General features: G+C 39.1%; 1 protein-coding gene across 3 annotated transcripts in view; it reads right to left on the bottom strand.

Moving 5' to 3' along the window:
- Positions 1 to 2475: 2475 nt before the first annotated feature.
- Positions 2476 to 19686, bottom strand: part of GRIK2 (glutamate ionotropic receptor kainate type subunit 2) — a 609687-nt gene continuing 592476 nt past the window's right edge. For 2 of the 3 annotated variants that reach the window (XM_075862209.1, XM_075862210.1), the window contains one exon: positions 2476 to 4032. In XM_075862209.1, coding sequence (XP_075718324.1) covers positions 3868 to 4032 — 165 coding nt within the window. In that variant the 3' untranslated portion in view covers positions 2476 to 3867. The remainder of the gene's footprint in view (positions 4033 to 19686) is intronic. The other variant, XR_012883183.1, reaches the window with a different exon arrangement.

The raw sequence follows: 19686 nt of genomic DNA, 5'->3' as shown, positions 1-19686 counted from the left end.
GGGTATCAATGTCTGTCTTCTGGACAACTGTCAAGTTAGCAGTCTTTCCACAGTTGTTCAGAAGACAGTCATTGATACCCTCAACAAGGAGGGTAAGACACAAAAGTACATTGTTGACGAAGCTGGCTGTTCACAGAGTGCTGTATCCAAGCATATTAATGGAAAGTTGAGAGGAAGGAAAAAGTGTGGTAGAAAAATGTGCACGAGCAACAGGGTTAAGCCATTCAAGAATCTGGGGGAGATTCACAAGGAGTGGACTGCGACTGGAGTCAGTGCTTCAAGAGCCTCCACACACAGAGATATCCAAGACATGGGCTACAACTGTCACATTCCTTGAGACAACATCAGAAGTGTCTTACCTGGGCTAAGGACAAAAAGGACTGGTCTGTTGTTCGGTGGTCCAAAGTCTTATTTTCAGATGAAAGTAAATTTTGCATTTTCATTTGGAAATCAAGATCCCAGAGTCTCCATGCAGTGGAGAGGCATCAATCCAAGTTGCTTGCGGTCCAGTGTGAAGTTTCCACAGTCAGTGATGGTTTGGGGAGCCATGTCATCTGCTGGTGCTGGTCCACTGTGTTATATCAAGTCCAGAGTCAACGCAGCTGTCTACCAGGAAATTTTAGAGCACTTAATGCTTCCCCCTGCTGCCAATCTTTTATGGAGATGCTGATTTCATTTTCCAGCAGGACTTAGCACCTGCCCACACTGTCAAAAGTACCAATACCTGGTTTTATAACCACGGTATCACTGTGCTTATTTGGCAAGCAAACCTGCCTGACCGAAACACCCTAGAGAATCTATGGGGTATTGTCAAGAGGAAGATGAGACACCAGACCCAACAATGCAGGCGAGCTGAAGGCCACTATCAAAGCAACCTGGGCTTCCATAACACCTCAGCAGTGCCACAGGCTGATCGCCTCCATACCACGCCGCATTGATGCAGTAATTCATGCAGAAGAATCCCCGACCATGTAATGAGTTTTTCGGTATTAAAAATCGTTTTTGAAATTGGGCTTATATAATATTCAAATTTTCTGAGACACTAAATTTTTGGTTTTTATTAACTGTTAGCCATTACATAAACATTAAAAGAAAGATCACTCTGTGTGTAATGGATCTATATAATATGACTTTCACTTTTTTATTTGAATTAATGAAATAAATAAACTTTTTGATGATACTCTAATTCATTGAGAAGGACTAGTATATATATATATATATATATATATATATATAATACGAAGATATTTTCCCCTAGAAGCTTTGCTTCAGGGTGAGAATATTTAGATAGTACGGCATCCATTTGAGCCTGCAAGGATGAATTTTCTGTTGTATTCATACGAAGTTCAACATAAAAAAAACCTCTGTATGCCTCTACATGAAATTGGAAGCATACAGCAGTACACTAGGGCCTCATGCACCTTTATGGGTGCCATGTTACAGTTTCAAACAATTCAGAGGTTTTACAGAGTCATAGTACAGTAATGTGCATAAGCCCTTAGGCCTTGTTCACACAATTTACTGTATGATTTTATTTTTTAGCAAAAATTAGGAGTAGGCCAAAAAGCATAAAAAGAAGATTTGAGGCCCTTTTACACGAGCCAATGATTGGGCAAACGAGCATACATATGCCATTCAATGACTGATCGTATTGTTTATGCAGCAGAAAATATTATCATTGTTGGCAGCACATCTCCATGTGTAAACAGGGAGCTGTGCCGCCGACATAATGGTAATGCATGGGGACGAGCAATCATAGTAACGAGTGCTAGTCCCCATACATTACTGATAATAGCTCCTTGTGAAAGGAGCAGACGAGCGTCTCATTGATTGACGCTTGTTGTTATGGCCAAAATTAGCCAGTGTAAAAGGACACTTAGGGCACATTCAGATGTGGCGGAATTGCTGTTGAATTCCGCTGCGGACAGTCCGCAGTGGTATTCTGCAGCAGCCGTTTTTACATTTATTTCTATACATTTTTAGGAAACTTAGTTCAGACTTTGCGGAAAATAACTTTGTGGAATTTAGGCTGCGGTGCAGAATTTCCCGTCCGCAGTATGCTCATTACATTGCGGAGAAGCGAAATTTCACTGCGGATTTCAGCCTTTGCAATGCAAAAACTAAAATCTGTGTCAAGTCCGCTGTCTTTTCTGCAACGTCTGAATTACTTGTCAAATATGCAAATGTTGGTGCAGATTCGTTGCATAATTGCCCCGAATCTGCACCAACATTCGCAGTGGAAAAATTCTGTCACGTCTGAACATGGCCTTACTGTATGTGTCTAATTTCTGGATTCACTACTGGCTTGGATTAAAAAGTAAGTGCAGATTACATGACAACTGTACAAGGTGTAGGCCTTGCCATAATATTTTACCAATTCATGTTCTCAGGGCTATATATTGCACATACATGTAATGTGTTAAATAACATTTTAAGTGGTATAGAAAATAAAATAGATAAATCCATTTAGTTTTTGCTTATGTTTATTTTGTGCATTGAATTCAAACAGGAAACTGTGTGCACTTCAACTGTTATCACAATGTGGTCAAGAAGACTGTGTATTTAACCATTTACACACAATTGATCAGTACAGTATGATCTTAGCTTAGTGAAAATCAGGGGTGTGGCATGGGAAGCAGTGCTGGTAGTGCAACTAGCAATACTGACCTTGAAAATAAATGTTTTATATTGAATTTGAATTTGATAAAAATAATCTCACCAAACGTTGGTGGTGCTCACACACTACCGTTTATGCTTGGCATCACACCCCTGACAGAAGAAACGTATGTTTGGATTTTGTTGATAAAAAGTATTACAAAAATCTCCATACAAAAACTATTTTTATAGAAATCTTGCATTTCCACAAATAAACCTGAACATTTTTTTAAATAAAAATTGCTCGAGGATTTTGTTCATTTAAACACTGACTGTATTGATGAATGCCGTCCACTTAAAGCTCCCTGTGGAAAGTTCTTCTATAAGGCCCATACATTTTCCACAGTTGGAGGAAACTGCAGAGACTCAGTAGGATTCCAATGGAAACAGGGACTTATTTTAAAAACAAAAAACAAATCTGTATTGTCAAAGATAGATCCTGTTTGGCAAATCCACATTTTCTCTCTCTTCAATGCACAATGAGTTATTCTTCTGTATTCCATAACAACTACGTCTCAGCATAAACATTCTGCACACAGAAATGCTGCAATCTAGTTGAATTGAACGATACAATTATTGCCTTGTTTACTGACATTTTGTTTTATTTACGACAGTGAAACACAGAGTCCACAAAGCATTTAAGAATCTTCTCGTACTGTTTTTGTTTGTATAATCATGTATAGTGATGAATTAAAATGCCGTCATGATCTAATGTTGCCTTTTCAACTTAAGAATGGATTTGGACATTTGAATTGGGCAATTAATAAGAAACCACCTCATTTTCCTTTATCTTTGCATTAGAATTGCAAAGAACATACAGTCGTTTAGATACAGTTTATGATGTCATTCTTCATTGGTTATTCCGGATTTTTTTTAAATTTCAAAAATAACCTTTTATCCTTTTTGTCATTTGGGACCTTGTAAAGCAACCACAAAACATACACATTTACATTCAGAAGAATGGTGGACCCCTTCAAGGAAGAAAAAAAAAATCAACCTCCGCAGAAGTTCTTGATTTATCCATGACTCTTGCAGTTCTAGTCTGACTGAAGGATCAGATTAAGTCTCAGTTCATAGACATAGTGACATGAGGTAACTCATTTTTATTTTGCACAGGTTGCATATTTCCACAGGAAACATTCTCGCAGAGTTGTTTGGAAAAAGAAAACAAAAAGCTGACAGTTTGTGCTTGGGGATGCCTGACACCCAGCTCTATGCCATTGTTTCTTTTCCTGGCAATCTTCTGTCATTAAATGTATGCATGTTGATAACTTCCTCTGTCTTCACTATTACAGGAGGTTGCGGTTTATGTTTCAACCGTCGTTGACACTTTAGTGACATCCTTAATTCTTCTACCATTGCGCTACAGAAGGATCTCTGCAAATACAAACATAAATAATGTTTTTGTTTGAAAGCAAATTTGCAAGCAACATTCATATGGGGTGTATAAACTATTAAAGATTTATTCTTTTGGCGCAGCATGTCAGCTAAGCAACCCTGCAAATTTACCATGTTTCTGCCTGAAGCTTCCAACAAACTGCTGTCACTTAAATATGCATCACATAGTAATTAAAATGACTTATCAAGCTGTGAAAGCTCATTGAAAATTTCACCTTGTCACTAAAATTATTTATCTGCCAACTAGTGCCTGGTGATGCACATTATAGGCAAATGCATTTGAGACATATGTTCTCTGGAAAACACATCCAAAAACACTTGTAGTTTGCACATTTTCGTATTCGCTAGGCAAATTATTTCTTTATTTCTCACACTATATTCAGGCTCTGACTCTGTACTTGCATACATTTGCTAATGCAAAGAGCTGCTTATTATCAGGACACATTGCATATATATATATATATATATATATATATATATATATATATATATATGTATATATATATATACATATATATATATATTTATATATATATATATGTGTATATATATATACTTATATACATTGGAGAACAAAATGATAGCATAATATGTATAGTCCCTTTCATTGTTGATTACATTTTAAAGAATAATGATAACCAGATACGAGTTTAAAGTATGATTGTATTAAGTCAGGCTCTGTTCACAATGGTGTCATGGTAGCCAAAAGCCAACGATGAATTTGTCACCAGATGAATCTGAACAGCATTCAGCGGATCTCATTGGCTAATAGTTGGGGTTTTGTCGTGGTTTTCATCGCTTTGATGGCAAGAATAGCGCTGCATGCTGCAGAAACCCTGACAGATCAATCCACATTATTCTCAAGTACGGGTATGAAGGTTGAAATTGGGATCTGTGTTAAAATATTTTCACCTCCATTGTGTTATATGACTGAAATATGGCTCTGTTTATTAGAAAACTTGCCATTGGTGGAGCAAATTTTCACAGATTTTCTCATCTCTATTACCAACTCAATTTAAGCCAGATTCAAACACAGTTTTAATGCAATTTTTGGCTCAGCTTTTGAGCCAAACACAGGAGTGGACACAAAAGAAAGGAGAAAACTGCACAGTGTGAATCGACCTTTAGGGTAGGGACACACACAGCGTAAACACTGCCAATTTTCCGCAGCGTAGTACAGTAGCATTGTGTATTACAATTTTATATAGAAATAGGTAAATATGAAACGATTGCTATTGCTTGAGGTTTAAGTATTCCAAACCATTCTATTGTTTTTGGAATTACAAATATTTTATGTTATCCCTGCTGTATCGTAGTTGATATGTCTTTCGGCTTTGATGTTTCAGCTTAACAGCTTCATTTTTCTATCTGCAAGTTTGAAGGCAATTTCTGGAATTTCTTGCAGCCTTAAATAATGTGTCGCTAAACACCTTGAAGCTTTGTTATAAAGTTCCTCTGACAGTGAGTGTTTTTCTGGCTGCCAGGACAACAATCATATTAAGAATTTATACGTAGCTAAATAAATAATGTGCAGTGATTATATTATATTGTGAATTGTGCATTTATTAATAAACGATCAATTTGTTTTAACTAAATGAAAAAGAAAAAGGCTAATACATAGACAAGACAAAACACAAAAAGGGCTGTCAAAGGTTTGCGATGGAACACAAATTATATTTCTGGTTTTCTTTGTGGGAAAAAAGAAAGCTCTAGTCATTCACTTTAAATAAATTGAATCTTTCACTTTACCCTTTGATACTGTTTCTTTGAAAGACACTTTCGAAATTCAGAATGAAAGTGTGAGGTTTGTTCAGAAGTTCATTACCTCTAGCACTGCACGTCAGATATTGTTTGAAACCTTGTTAAAATGTCTTAAAGCAATAATGGCAGTAATCTTGCAGCTTATAGCTTGTGTTAGAGGTCAATGTTTTCACATTTTCTAGTATACATCAATCAAAATGCTTTCCATTTTGACTGAAGTTAGCCCTGAATGCATATGAGGCCCTCCTGTGAATTTTTTTTCTAATAAGCTTCTGTCTCTACAGGCTACTCCTTCTGGGAATTTGAATGATGTACTGCACAGTTGGAGATTTTCAATCGAGTCTTATAAAGCCAAAGGCAGTAACCAAAATTTTAGGGAATGTTGACAAAGCAAAGAATATTTGACAACCTACTCTGAAAAGAGAATCAGTACAAGACTTACTGTACTTGTTCAGTAAAATAAACATTCCTATTTTTCTGTTTAAGTTAGTAAAAGGTAAAGTGAAGTTTTCTGCATTTTCCATAGGTTATCTTTTTAATATGCTACTGTATGTTGGATTTTGGAAAAATAATTAGTTTGAATACTACTACTACAATTATTATTATTATTATTATTACTACTATTATTAATAATAACAGTAATATTTATAATATTAAGATTATTTAGTACTTTATGGCCACGTTCACAGATTTAGGATTTAATGAGGATTTAAGTGCAGATACCGCTCCTAAATCCTCATCAAATCCACTCACCTTCCGCATCCAATGCAATTCAATGGGGTATTTTATACCAAATTCAGGGTATGTTCACACGGCCTATTTATGGACGTAATTCGGGAGTTTTAACCCCCGAATTACGTCCAAAATTACGGCTTGAAAGCGTTGACAAACATCTGCCCATTGAAAGCAATGGGCTGACGTTTGTCTGTTCACACGAGGCGTATATTTATGCGTCGCTGTCAAAAGACGGCGCGTAAATAGACGCCCGCGCCAAAGAAGTGTTATGTCACTTCTTCAGACGTAAATGGAGCCGTTTTCCATGGACTCCATGGAAAACCAGCTCCAGTTACGTCCGTAATGGACGCGGCGTTCAAGCGCCTGTACATGCCGTTACGGCTGAAATGACGGGGCTGTTTTCTCCTGGACGCTGCCGTGTGAACATACCCTCACATGCTGCAGAAAAAATCCACACACTTTCATGTCTGTACCACTGAAAAAAATCATTAGGAATGTCCGCTGGCACATCCATGACAGAAATCCTAAGTGTCAGACTCAGATTTTTGCAGTGGATTTTTTGCAAAATACATATCAGGATTTGTCATAGGAAAATCATGAATGTCTGAATACAGCCTAAATATACACATGTTTTTACAAGCACACATTTACAAAAACTACCATTTATGTAAAAGTATCAACTTACTTTATTTACAAAAGAGTTGAACGTACTACCTTCTGTTTGGTAGTAGTGAATGTTTTAGCAAGAAACAGGTACAATTCACAGTAGATAGCAGTGAATTGTATATAATGCTTCAATATACTTATTACTGAATATTTCATATAGATCTATAGATGAGGAGCACTAATTAAAGGCATCACTAATTAAAGGCATCACTAATTAAAGGCAGCACTAATTAAGCACTAACTAAGAGCTTATGACCCACCACCGATGTCATTTATGGTGCAGGATTAAGACAGCTGCTCAAGTGCATGTCGGTTGCCTGGCTGTAAAAGGCTGTCAGGGACACAGGAGAGAAGACAGAATTAGTTTTCAATGCTTCAGTCTTTCCCCACACACATCGCTCAATGAGTGAAGTGTATGGATTACAGGCAGCGCCAGTGCCCCTGCCTCAATTGGTCCTGGTAATCACGTAACTGATCACGTGCTCACCATGATGTCATTAGCAGAAGCGAGCTGTTGGGCAAACCAAGCACAGCAGCAATTGTCACTTTAAGGGCACATTCAGAGGTGGCGGAATTGCTGTTCAATTCCGCTGGGGACAGTCTGCAGTGGAATTCTGCAGCAGCCGTTTTTTACATTTGTTTCTAGACATTAAGGGCACGTTCAGACGTGGCGGACTTTTTCTGCTGCAAATGTTGGTGTAGATTTGGGGAAATTACGCATCTGCACCAACATTTTTATATTTGACAGGTAATTCAGACGTTGCAGAATAGACAGTGGACTTTCCACAGATTTAAGTTTTTGCATTGCAAAGGCTGAAATCCGCAGTGAAATTCCACTTCTTCTCCGCAACAGACAGTGCATGCTGCGGAGGGAAAATTCTGCACCGCAGCCTATGGTCCGCAGCGGAGTTTTCCGCAACGTCTGAACTAACTTGCCTAAAAATGTATTGAAACAACTGTAAAAAATGGCCGCTGGAGAATTCCACTGCGGACTGTCCGCAGCGGAATTCCACAGCAATTCTGCCACGTCTGGCCGTGCCCTTATAGGAAACTTAGTTCAGACGTTGCGGAAAATAACTGTGTGGAATTTAGGTTGTGGTGCAGAATATTCACACTGCAGAATGCACATTATGTTGCGGAGATGCAGCGGAATTTCACTGCGGATTTCAGCATTTGCATTGCAAAGGCTGAAATCGGGATCAAGTCTGCTGTGATATCCACAACGTCTGAATTGCCTGTCAGATATGAAAATGTTGCTGCAAATTTGCAACGAATCTTCAGCAACATTTTCAGCGGAAAAATTCTGCCACGTCTGAACATAGCCTAAGGGCCATGAGTATTTGGGCATCCACTTGGCAAATGAACTTTAATGTAGATAAATGTAAAGTTATGCACCTGTTTACGAACAACCTGCATGCATCATATGTCCTAGGGGGAGCTACACTGGGGGAGTCACTTGTTGAGAAGGATCTGGGTGTACTTGTAAATCATAAACTCAATAACAGCATGCAATGTCAATCAGCTGCTTCAAGGGCCAGCAAGATATTGTCATGTATTAAGAGAGGCATGGACTCGCGGGACAGGGATGTAATATTACCACTTTACAAAGCATTAGTGAGGCCTCATCTAGACTATGGAGTTCAGTCCTGGGCTCCAGTTCATAGAAAGGATGTCCTGGAGTTAGAAAAAATACAAAGAAGAGCAATGAAGCAAATAAGGGGCATGGAGAATCTAAGTTATGAGGAAAGATTAAAATAATTAAACCTATTTAGCCTTGAAAAAAGATGTCTATGGGGAAACTTGATTAATTTATGTAAATATATGAATGGCACATACAAAAAATATGGTGAAATCCTGTTCCATGTAAAACCCCCTCAAAAAACAAGGGGGAACTCCTTCTGTCTGGAAAAAGAAAGGTTCAACCTGCAGAGGCGGCAAGCCTTCTTTACTGTGAGGACTGTGTATCTATGGAATAGTCACCGCAGGAGCTGGTTACAGCAGGGACAGTAGATGGCTTTCAAAAAGGCTTAGATAATTTCCTAGAACAAAAAAATATTAGCTCCTATGTGTGGAAACTTTTCCCTTCCCTTTTCCCATCCCTTGGTTGAACTTGATGGACATGTGTCTTTTTTCAAACTATGTAAATGTAATAACACTAATTTACAGTAGCAATTCATATAAAGTTATAATTTATGCAAAAAGTTTTGTACCTTTGTAAATTGCATTACTTGTCTTGAACTAGTGGAATCAGTTATCGTTATTGTTATCACAGGTGATGCAGCCTTTTCCCCCATTGAAGTGAATAGGAGAAAAGGCTGCAATACCTGTGAATCGCCGCTAAATGCGTGTCTACGACTCACAGTGACCAAGAAGCGTATGAGCACTGCGGCCCCTTCAAAACAGCTCATCGACGGAGGTCACGAAAGTTGGACCCCGACCCATATGCTATTAATGGCCTATACTGACGATTATATCTGTACAATAAACTGTAAAAAGGGGAACATATGCTTTATTGCATTAGGTATGGGGAGATGACCAAAATTAATTGGTTAAACTGTAGGGGTATATTACGGAACAGCATATAACCTAATTCTCTAATATTCTGTCATTACTAGACTTGATCCTTTTTTTTTTTTTTGTTAGTTTGTTAGTTTCCGAGTGCCTTCCTTATCAGCATTTTGATATACATATTTATGAGTCTTGGGCTTGCTGTTCAATATGCAGAATACAGACTAATGTAAAAGGTTACCTGTATTCCGCTGACTCAAAGGGAATCAGTTGGGCCCCACCAGTCCTCTACTCCTTTATTGTACTGCATGTTCCCACTCATACATGAAGAAATGTAAATTATAGTAATATAGTAGAGAACTACTGAATGCAAGCCCATAATATTTGACTTCCTTTTCTAAGCTTCAGAGAATTCTGATAGACTTCATCTGGATGGGACGGACACCTAGAATCCGTTGTTTTTTTTATGATTAGACCATGGACTAAAGGTGAAATATGTATTCGTGATTTAAAGAAATACTATCTGGCAGTCATTTTGGACCAAATGAAAGTCTGGTGGAGTGCATCTCTTGAGAAAAGGTGGGTCGAAATTGAACACGCTACTCTAGGCAGTCCTTTAATTTCACTGTTACGCATTTTTCAAACCCCCTACGTTCAGGCCGCACTAAACAACTTAGCATTGAAGCCTCTATTCCTGTTTGGCGACACTTCTTGTGCCGCATACCTGCATCTGAATTGACTGCTTTTGGGGAGTTGGCATTATGTTTTTTTGAACACGTTAATCCCAGATATAGATCTTCAAGTTTGGGTAACTGCCGACTTAATTAAAATCAACTATTTCTGAATTCCTCATTGCAATATTTATGAGACTTTACCTCATTCCTACCTATTACCGATTAGGGTTTTTTACAAATTCCCGCAGATCCGTCAAGCCTTACAATCTATCAGGCGATGATCCGTTCTTCCTAATCCCTCCCAAAGATGTATCTCTTTATTTAAGAAACAGTTGATCTAACCGTGCTCTAACACTAAGCCTTCCTATATCCTAAAGTGTGAGCGAGATTTGCAAATATCTATTCATCTCGAGGATTGATACCAGGCTATTAGGGAGGTTAAGAGGATATCTAAAGGTGCTAGATCTTAGGAAACATAGTGTAAGATCATTCTCTGATGGTATCTCATACACGTTAATATACTGTAGCCAAAGTCAATCCATCCTATCACTCCACCTGTTAGAAAGGATGTGGCTCCACTGGCTCCTATACACATGTCTGGTGGGAGTTTCCCCTGGTGAATTCTTCTGGCAATCTATATGCTCTTTTCTTACCCATATCACTAATATAAATATTTAGTTAACGCCCAAATTAGCTCCTTGCTTCTTAGGGTTGGCAGACATCCCCGCTAAACCGCCGCACATTAACTGGTCATATCATCTTGGCTGCAAGATTAATGATTGCGAAACCTGGAAATCCAAAGCTCCATCAAATGTTAAAGTGTAGCTAAACGTTTGACAAACTTCTGACATGTCATAGTGACGTGTCAGAGGTTTGGATTGGTGGGGGTCCGAGCAATGAGACCCCCACCAATCGTTAGAACGAAGCAGCTGAAGCGGTCATGTGAGCGCCCAGCTGCTTCGTGTCTGTTCGACTTTTTTCAGAAATAAATGTATCGGTGTACGTGCTCAATAGAAAGTCTATGAGCCCATACTCTGATACATCGGCTTTCCGGAAAAAGCCAAACAGACACGAAGCGGCTGAGCGCTCACACAGGGGCTTCAGCTGCTTCAGTCTAGCGATTGGTGGGGGTCTCATTCCCAGGCCCCCACCAATCCAAACTTCTGACATGTCACTATGACATGTCAGAAGTTTGTCAAACGTTTAGCAACACTTTAAAGAGCTTTGCCATACAGTAATTTGTTTATAATATGGAAACTATAATAGCTTTACGCTTTCGCTCTCTAACCCGCCTTAATGCTAAATGGTCTACAAGAATGGGGGGAGGAAACCTCCAGCTCACCAGTCCAACGCCTGACACCTTGGCCTCGCTCGGATCTCCGCGACGGTCCACGGCAAACAATAGAAGTGTAAAGAAAGTCGATCCAGCGCTGCAGGTATGTGGTTAAAAAGGAATGTATTCCCAACTTTATTGTATCAAAAGATTAAAAATTCGATGTCAGTGGCATATGGGCATCAAGGCAGTATTGGGTGGATATTTCAGCGCCTACGCGTTTCAAGCACGGCAAGTGCTCTTAGTCATGGCATCCATTCACTGAATTGAGGGAATGGATGCCATGACTAAGAGCACTTGCCATGCTTGAAACGCGTAGGCGCTGAAATATCCACCCAATACTGCCTTGATGCCCATATGCACCTGACATCGAATTTTTAATCTTTTGATACAATAAAGTTGGGAATACGTTCCTTTTTAACCACATACCTGCAGCACTGGATCGACTTTCTTTACACTGCTAAATGGTCTATCTGGCTACCTTACCACGCACGCAGGATCACCTAGACCAAGTTATTGTGTGTTACGTTCGAGCCTTCCTTTTTCAATTTAAAAATGCTCCACTTACTGTTATATATTACTTCTTGGTCATCTGCCTCGTATGTATGGCTATTTCGGCTGCCTCTATTGTATACAATGTTTATTTCTCCACAGCTATTATTGATTTCTGCAACTTTCTTGCACATGCTATGTACCTCTCCAGGTCAGCACTGATGTTTTTATCTGGCAGTTTCTCCACGCTGTACTATGTTCAGATTGAGACTATACTTGTAATAATATGCCTGAGTATTGTTGTTTTTTTTCTTTCTTTGTTATATTTCCTTGTCAATGTTATCCTTCCTTTTCTTCTCTTGGTGACATTTATTACGTGCTAATTTTTGTTGATTGATTTATCAGTTTTCTTATCACAAAAACAGTAGCATTGTGTGATGCGCTATTGTTTCCATGAAGAAAACTGAACCCTAGCGGAAAAGAGGCAAACAAAGTCAAACTGAAACAAAAAATACCATTGAAATCAATGGTAATGCAAATAGAAACTATACTTTTTGATTGTCTTTCCGTTCATCTGTTCCTCTGACAGAACAGATGAACATAAATCCAAAGTGAAGTTCAATGCTGATGTGAACAATCCCTAAAATATTGAATAAAAAAATAAATAAAAAAATTTAAGTTTTCCTTATACGGTAACTAATCGTTCAACAAACTTCTGACATGTTATAGTGACATGTCAGAAGTTTGAATTGGTGGGGGTCCGAGCACTGAGACCCCCACCAATCGCTAAAACGAAGTGGCAGAAGTTCTCGTGTGAGCGTTGAGCTGCTTCGTTTCTGTTCGGCTTTTTCTGGAAATCTATGTAGCGGTGTACGGGCTTAATAGAAAGTCTATGAGCCCGTACACCGCTGCATTGGCTTCCTGGAAAAATCTGAAGAGAAACAAAGTTGCTCAGCCCTTCTGCCGCTTCGTTTTAGCGATTGGTGGGGGTCTCACTGCTCGGACCCCCACCAATCACGTCAGAAGTTTATGGAACGTATAGTTACCCTTTACTTATTACACTTTTGAAGTGTACCTCCAGTTATATAGGAAAACGATTATAGTGAAGGACTGTGTTAAATAATCTTATTATATAATTTTATTTGCTCCTGCTCCTAGGCTCCTATCTCAGAGCTAGTGCTGTAGGGTGTAAATTGATGCTACAGTGTTAGCAATTATACTGAAGATGGAAGCCAAGGAGGCAGATCACAGTCCTACACTAAAATCATGTTTCAATTTAACTACCTTTCCTGACATGTCTAGTTTAATAAATACTTGTATTCCACAAAAAATAACGATTCTGGAGCATCTTTTATTAGGACTCTGCAACATACTGATCCTCTGTTATTCCTCCTACAAATTTATGAATAAATTGACAACTAGATGTTACCAGTTGGGGAGCTGCCCCTTCACAGTTTGACACTGTATAAGTAGTGCACACACAAGGGTAATGGTAACCCCAGTTGTCAATTTATTCATACATTTCTAGGAGGAATAACAGAGGAACATATAATGCTAAGAAAACATGATCCAGATATTCACTAAAACAGATTTTTTTTCTGACAGGTCCTCTTTAAATTTATTCCCTATGTGTAAAGCAATTAATTACTGTATTATGTTCAAAGCATCAGCGTTTTTAAATATTTTGAATTGATACTGACATGCCAGAAATAATTTTATATACCTTGTTTTCTTCATAACATTTTGCAGTGTAAGTTTGAATTCCTTTAAAGAAGACACATTTATAATGAATTATATATATAGAGAGCTATAATTTTACTATATGGGCGCTATCTGCAATAAATGTGCTCAACATACAACAATATTTTAATTCACTATAACAATACACCATCTTGTGGTTATCAAAGAGGAATGCAAGAGCAAAAATATTCTGAACACTTTTTTTATCTATATAAACTACAATCTTTACATGAGCTAATGAACTGGCTTACAATTACTGGTGGATTGTTAGGCCACAAAGTGCAGATTTGATCAGTATTTTATGTCTGTATTGTTAAACTAAAACAAGGAGTAAAAGGTCTGAGGGCCCTTTTAGATCTTACAATTATCGGGCAAACGAGCGTTCACAGAACCAGAGGTGGACACAGACTGCAGAGGGCACTGTGCAAGAAGGTGCCTGGGCCCCCCATAACCTGACCACGTCCGCGCGCATATAAAACTATACAAATCCCTATTGCACATTTTTTTACTAGTTTAGAACACAAGTAACAAACATAAATAATGCTAATAATTTCCATATTTAACAACTGAGTTTAACATATATACGAAAACAGCAAAGCTGAAGCAATATCCTGTGGATATGCCATAAATTATAAAGAAGGGCAATTGTTTTAACTGTCCACTTAGCTCCACTCCAAACATTTTCTATAGACAGGGCAGCAACCACTACCTCCTAGTTCTTTTCATTTTCAGTCAGTCCCCTTCACGATGCTCAGCACACACACCACACAGTAAAAGTATCGGCAGGCTCAGGGGGTGGAGCTAACACTGATTGGTTGAGAGGCTCAGCAAACCAGTATTAGGCTTAATTTCAGCATTGCCGCTATACCGGGTCAATAGCTGGTCCGAAGATAGTGATGCTGCTTGCTAGGTGCGGCGCGCTCTATCTGGTGGTCTTGGTCACCTAGTGAGCATCACTGTCAGATGTTGCACTGCATCTGACAATGACACTGGTTACTAGGTGTCGAAGACCACCAGACAGAGCAAGCCTCACCTGGCCCCTCTCCTCTTAACACGTTTTCTAAGTTATAGATCGGCACGGCCGAGCAGCAGACGGAGGGGGGAGTTGTCTCGTTGACCTGCGCTCGTTTACATGGGCCATGTAAAAGTACCCTAAATCTTGCCATTAACCTTTTTTTGTCTTGAGTATCCACTCTTAATACATGTGAAATCTGCAATATGTGAGTGTACCTAGGGAGGCAAGGGTGCCCTATGTTGATTATTCGAGAGCAAGTGGCTTATATACTGTTTTTGCATTGGGGCTTTGTGGCTATCTGTCTGTGTCTGTCAATACTTTACGCTCTTCTTCACTGTATAATTATACTAGGCACAAATTAGTCATAGGATTTCTGCCATGGATTCAACAGCGAATCTTCACGCTGATTAGCCAAATTGCAGTAATTTAATGGAGGTAATCCAGGGATTTTCAGCATGGAATCCAGAGCAATAACAAACATGCTATATGTATTTTAAAATCAGCAGTTCTTTCATTATTCCGCACAGATATTTTCCTGAGCGTGTGAATGGTGTATAAAATACAATATTCACATGCATTCGCCGGATTAAATCATGATTAAATCCTGACAGAATCCTCATCGTGTGAACATGGCCTAATTGTTTTCTTTAAAAGGGGGACTCGTTTACATGTATTAGAGTAATAATAGTATTTATGTTTAATTCATTATAACACCTATGAATATCAGCATGTCCATCAATAGCACACGAATTGGAACAACTAATTTTAGTTATGTATGTGTAGCTAGTGGTTTATTATCTAAATGTAAATTGTCATACCTGTTTCTGAAAAATATTTTGGTAAATAGTAAATTACATCATTCATCACAGATATAACAGCTTCTTTTTTATAGGGTGGTGTCAACTAAATTGTTATATTTAAAAGGATGTTACCAACTTAGAAATTGTTGGCATATCCACAGGATATGCCATAAATGCATGACAGATGTGGGTCCCTACTCTAGAACCCAAACCTATATCAAGAATGGGGGTCACTGAGTTTGGCTTTTTCCATAACTCCGATTCACTTCTATGGGAGTTACTGTACGAAAACAGCTGAGTGCAGCGAGCTCGGCTGTTTATGTAATTCCCTGTGTACCACTTCATTGATTTTCGGCCTGAATTTGGCAGCCTGAAATAGATGCGGGTCCCAGATATGCCTTAAATGTCTAAGATGGGAATACTGTTTTAACCCCTCTACTACCCTAGGCTAGCAGGAATGTTAACCATTGCTACTGGGTAAATTAGGACTATCTTTTTTTCAGTGGAATAGCAGAAAAAACTATTTTTTTATAGTCATTACAGGTATGCTGACAGAAGGTATGCCGAAACACTGTTTTTACACAGAGGCCATCTAATGGCTGTGTCAGCCCCAGACTCAGACCATTCTGAAGTGTTTAACTAGTTGAAGAATAGGTATTTAAGTATTGACACTATTACATTTCAATCAATATACATTTTCAAAAGGCTAAAATATATTCATATATGGATAGAATCTAGATGTGTAACTTGAAGCTCGTTGGTCATAATGTGAAATCGATAACTGGGACTCACCTACCATGTGTCATTTATTATACTGGTTTCTACTTATGTGGCAGAGAGGTCATTGGGCCCCTCAGGCCCCAGGGTGTGAGTGCGACTGCATTCCCTATATCTACTCCCTTGACAGAATGAATAGTTTTGCATGACGTTAAAAGGTGAAAAATAGAAGTAAGATACAATAATTAATGGTTAATGGTAGACAAATACCATATAGTTATTGATAGATAACAGAGTCAAAAAAGAGGGAAAAATTTATATGTACCTATAAAACTTCTACAAGTATAAAATAAAAAGTTATTAGGCTCTAACTGTTATAATGTAAAGCAAAACACCAAAAAATTGCTGAAACTAGTTCTACAAAAAAATGACACTAAGGCTGGGTTCACACGACCTATTTTCAGATGTAAACGAGGCGTATTATGCCTCGTTTTACGTCTTAAAATACGTCTCCAGTACGTCGGCAAACATCTGCCCATTCATTTGAATGGGTTTGCCGACGTACTGTGCAGACGACCTGTAATTTACGCGTCGTCGTTTGACAGCTGTCAAACGACGACGCGTAAATGGACTGCCTCGGCAAAGAAGTGCAGGACACTTCTTTGCCACGTAATTTGAGCCGTTCTTCATTGAACTCAATGAAGAGCAGCTCAAGGTTTACGAGCGTCTCAGACGCCTCGCAAAATGCGAGGAGGAGCATTTACGTGTGAAACGAGGCAGCTGTTTTCTCCTGAAAACAGTCTGTCTTTTCACACGTAAATGACAGCTAGCGTGTGAACATACCCTTACAGTACTAAAGGACATCTGCACAAGACTCACATTGCGCAGCCTTTACTGACTATTTCAAAACAATTTAAAGTTCCTTTCGAAAGTTCTTTCCTACATCTAAAGAAAAGTCTGGTTCATCTTTTGTTATATATACATTTAAACTTCAAAGATATCATGTCCATTACTTGAGACATCACATCTTTCAAATCTAGTGGTAACTTATTTGCTTCAAAAATTGTCACCATCCAGTAAGACAAAATAGAAGTATATCGATTGAACCTTAATTTCATATTCATCCCAGCCAGAAACACAATTTTGGAAGATAAATTGGTTAATTTGATTAGATTTATAGGTTTATGTAGCTTTATACTTGCTATTAACTCTATACATGTTGTATTCCTTGCAGTTCATTTGCCTATACACTTTAAGAATGTATGTTATACATAGTTGCAGCACAGTTCATACAAAAGTAACAAAAATGACTACCTGCCATATAAGAGTCTATGTTTCCTCCATAACTGCTTTATTTGAATTTAGGACATACAGTTATTAATCTAATGGAAAGTGAGGAGTTGTCCAAAAGTATAAGAAAATAAACCAGCTGCAGGGAAATGTGTTAAAATAACAAACAATATTACTCACCTATTAAATCCCCTGCCGCGCTGTTGGTTCGCTCCATTGGTCCCCTACGGTCTCTTCCCTCTTGATATGTTTCACATCAAGGCCGCCATCAGGGCAGTATGGCTGGTACTCCTGTCAGGAGCCTGGAAACAGAAATAAAAAAGCTCCCTGCCCGCCCTGCTGTCCACTGCCTCCCCTATATAACTATTTTGAAACTTATAAGCAGGGCCCTAATTGTAGTTAGTTTGGAGAAATGAATGGGTCCCATCATATAGGGGGGCCCATTCCTTTCTCCAAGTCAACTACTACTGGGGCTCTACTTCACACGATCCTGATGCTGGCCAGTGTCAGAACGTTGTGTGCACCAGCGCACACAACGTCCTGATGCTGGCCAGCATTAGTACCTAAGAAGCACAGCTCTCCCCTACCTGTCCCTGCTCAAAGTCACTGTTAGGGTGCGTATACCCCGGCGCCACTCCCGCCGCTGCCACTTTCCACTCTTTTAGACCCCCCCACAGAGTTCTGCCACCTAGTCTCCCCCCCTTGTCCCCTTACGGAGCCCCCGCCCAACTTCTGTTTCTGTCCTGCCTCTCTACAGAGCCACTGCCAGCTTGTGTCTCAACCCGGCCCTCCACCACTTTCCGTTGCCACCCCCATCCTCTGGTAATGAAGGGGGAGATGCCTCGACTGTATGGGGCCAAGAAATTTATGATGGCGACCCTGCTTATATCCACATAAACTCTGCAGCCAATCACTAGCTTCAACAGTTATGCTAGCATGAACTACATGTGGCATTTAAAGCCAATAATTGGCTGAAGCAGTCATGTGGATGTATGACACGTCATTGCTGTTGGAAAAATAAACATAGAGCGATGGGAACCACCTGAGCATCAGCACTGGTGCGGCATGGGATTTAATAGATGAGTAATGTTTGCTTGTTTTTTTATCACATTTCCTGCAGTTACTTTCTTTTTCTTATAGTCTTGGATAACCCCATTAAAAGTAAAATTTTTGCAAAAAAGAAAATACTCATCGCACATGTCAAATATATTACATGTCATTGACACTTTTTACCTATAAAAATTTTCAAAAAGTGTTGAGAGAAATGTTCCAAATTTATTAAAGATGTTCAACATTTCGCAAGGGGCCCCTCCAAAAAAGGCGCCATTTTTTTTTTAAATGATCAATTATTTATTGGATTAATCCAGTAGACACTTCTTCACTTTTTTCTGCTCCTGGGCACCGCCCTACTGTGTCCTGATGTTGTCCAATGCCAGGACGTAGTGTGCGGCAGCACACACAATGTCATGATGCTACCAGCCTCAGGCCACGGTGCCCAGAGCTGAAGAGGAACTGGGAGCAAAAAGAGGCGAGTATATAGACGGTCTGGCCCGAGGTATGATTATTAAAGGGTCTTGCATCTGAAATGTATTTAGGGGTCTGCTCTGGGGTCTGAAATTTATTTAGGCATCTGCTCTGGGATCTGAAATGTATTCAGGGGTGTGGTCTAGGATCTGAAGTAATGTACGTTTGGTATGGGGTCTAAAGTTATGTAGGGCTCAGGTCTTAGGTCTGAAGTGATGTAGAGGTGTGGTCAGGGGTTTGAAGTACTTTATGGGTCTAAATGTATTTAGGTTTTCGATCTGAATTAATGTAGGGCTTTGGTCTGGGGTTTAAATTTATTTAGGTGTCCGGTCTACGGTCTGAATTTAATTTAGGGGTCTGGTCTGAAAGCTGAAGTAA

Source organism: Rhinoderma darwinii, chromosome 4 (assembly GCF_050947455.1).
Source record: "Rhinoderma darwinii isolate aRhiDar2 chromosome 4, aRhiDar2.hap1, whole genome shotgun sequence".
NCBI classification, from domain to species: Eukaryota; Metazoa; Chordata; class Amphibia; order Anura; family Rhinodermatidae; genus Rhinoderma; species Rhinoderma darwinii.
This window is presented reverse-complemented; position numbering and strand designations above follow the sequence as displayed.